General features: G+C 71.7%; 1 protein-coding gene across 1 annotated transcript; it reads left to right on the top strand.

Moving 5' to 3' along the window:
* The first annotated feature begins 6 nt into the window (after window positions 1–6).
* Window positions 7–2,105, top strand: HPS6 (HPS6, biogenesis of lysosomal organelles complex 2 subunit 3). Its single transcript, XM_006033755.3, has one exon. It carries the CDS (start codon window positions 143–145, stop codon window positions 1,880–1,882), a length of 1,740 nt encoding a protein of 579 aa, XP_006033817.2. The 5' UTR covers window positions 7–142; the 3' UTR covers window positions 1,883–2,105.
* The last annotated feature ends 256 nt before the right edge of the window (window positions 2,106–2,361 follow it).

Raw genomic sequence — 2,361 nt, 5'->3', positions numbered from 1 at the left:
GGGCCCCGTGCGCATCGTGCTGCACAACTGCCCCTGCTACCGCATCCTGGCCTCGCCGCGCCACGTCTTCCTGCTGCCCGCCCCGGACGCCCACGCCGGCGCCGCCAAGCTGCTGCTGGTCTGGTGCCCGCAGGAAAGCCGCATGGCTCTGGTTGCGCCCGCCCGAGGGCTCCTCCGCAGCCACCCCCTGCCGCCCGCAGGAGAGCTGGACTTCAAGAAGCTGGTGGCGGGGTGCGCGGGGCTCCTGCCCGCCCTGGACCCGCTGGACATCCACACCTGCGCCCTGTCGGACTCGGGGGACCTGCTGCTGCTCAGCCCCCGGGGCGCCGTGGACCTGCTGCAGCCCAACGGCGCCCAGCGCCGCGTCTTTGACTTTGGGGGCAGCGCGCTGGCCCCAGGAGACCCGGCGCAGCTGCACGCACGGAGCGGCACCTTGGCCTGCGCGCTGGCCGGACTGCTGTACCTTGTCGACCTGGGCAGCGGGCGGCTGCTGGACAAGATGGTGCTGAGCACCAAGGAGGTACACTTCCTGGAGGACGAGGAGGAGCTGCAGCTCCTCATGCCGACGGGGATCTACAGCTACGTCCCCCGCGGCGTGGAGCCAGGCGGGCGCCCAGAGCCCCCGCTGTCTGAGCTGGTCTTCCAGGAGGCCTGCAAGTACTACCAGCGCCGCAGCCTCAGCAGCGCGCCGCTGACGGTGGAGAAGCTGCGCAAGGGCGGCATGTTCCAGGCGCCCATCGCACTGGCGGCCATCCTGCACCGCGGCCTGCGCCCCCAGCACAAGCCGCCCCACGGGCTCCCGGGGCCCCACGCCAAGCTGCTGAGCGCCCTGAGCCTGGAGCTGCAAAGCTACCGCAGCCTGGAGGTGCTGAAGGCCTGTGTGGTGGGCGCGCCGGAGGGCGAGGTGGACAGCTACTGCGAGGAGCTGGTGGAGCAGGAGCTCGCCCGCCTCCTGCACTCGGAGCTGGACCCGGACAACCTGGCCTACCTGAACACCATCTTCCGCTCCTTCCCCCGGGCCGCCTGGAAAGCCGTGCGCGCCAGCCTGCAGCTGCGGCAGGGCACCGACGGGCTCTTGGTTGCTCGGGCCACGCCGGACATCTGGAAGAAGGTGCTGGGAGGCCCGGCGGCGCGGGAGGTGGAGGGGGGCTGCAACGGGGCACTCCCGCTCTTCGAGCTCATCTGTGGCTCCCTGCACCGCTACAAGCCCACGTGGCTGCCGCGCTTCGTGGCGCTGACACAGCAATACGCTGGCACTGCGTGGCCCTACGGCAGCCAGGACGGGCCCGAGGGCCGTGTGCCCCTCTACAAGCGGGCGCTGGCTGTGCTGACCCGGCGGGCCGGGGCCGCGGGCGATGAGGACCTGGAGATCGATCTGCTGCTGTGCAGCGCGCGGCCCAAGGCTGTGCTCCAGGCCGTGCGGCTCCTCGTGCGGCTGCGGCACTGGCCCCGTGTGCTGGAGGCTGCCCGCCGCTTCTGCCCACGCAGCCCCTTGCTCAACAAGGAGATCTTCGCCACGCTCCTGGCCGAGGTGGCCCAGCACCGCGAGCTGGACCCGCACCTGGGCACCCTGTGGGAGCTGTGCCCCCCAGACCTGGCAGCCACTGACATCCTCGCCATTGTTCTGCAGCACCTGCCCAGCCCCGTGGCAGGAGAGCCCGCTCCCTTTGCTGCTGCCCCGGGCACCCCGCTGACCGTGGGGCTGCTGAAACCGCTGCTGCAGCGCATGGCGCAGTGCCCACGGGCCCAGGACGAGCTCTACGCCGATGCCCTGCAGAGCCCCGGCATCCCCCCGCCCACCCCACCCCGGGAGCGCCGGGCAGGTGTCGAGCTGGCACCAAGGACTGCCACGCTCGGGCCGGACCAAGGCGGCACCGTGTGAATGGCGCTGGGGAGGGGGCACCCGGGGAGGGTCGAGGGCTAGGAGCTCCAGCCTGCCCCGATCCGTGGCACTGGAGCCGGCCCCAGGGCAGGGTGAAAGACTAGATCGGGACCAGCAGGGCCCCAAGTGCTTCAGGGCAGGGGCTCAGCTTCCTCTCTCCGTCCTACGCACCAGGCCTCTGAGACCAGCTCCGGTAGCTTGAAAGCTCGTGGCCCTTCCTTAGCGAGCAGCCAGCCGCACCGAGGAGCGAGCAGAGCCACGGGGGAGCTCCGTGCCAGGGCCTGCAGGCCGTCCAGGCGGCCCCGGGCCCTGCGGGCCGTCCAGGCCTACCCCCCCTCCCCCTTTGCCCCCGAGCCGGCTCAGACACCGAGCACTTTGTGAGGCCCTCCCTGCCTTTCTGCTGCCTCAGCTGTGCGGGAGCGGGTAACCTGAGACAGCCGGGCCGGCCCGCTCCCGGCAGACTGCCACACTCCAGACAC

The sequence above is a fragment of the Alligator sinensis genome, unplaced genomic scaffold (assembly GCF_000455745.1).
Source record: "Alligator sinensis unplaced genomic scaffold, ASM45574v1 scaffold859_1, whole genome shotgun sequence".
Taxonomy (NCBI): domain Eukaryota; kingdom Metazoa; phylum Chordata; order Crocodylia; family Alligatoridae; genus Alligator; species Alligator sinensis.
Note: the sequence above shows the minus strand (reverse complement) of the source record. Positions and strands in the feature narration are given on the sequence as shown.

Bases quoted from the DNA above. Each gene is read 5' to 3' on its own strand.
- HPS6 (XM_006033755.3), top strand. From the start codon at position 143: ATGGCTCTGGTTGCGCCCGCCCGAGGGCTCCTCCGCAGCCACCCCCTG.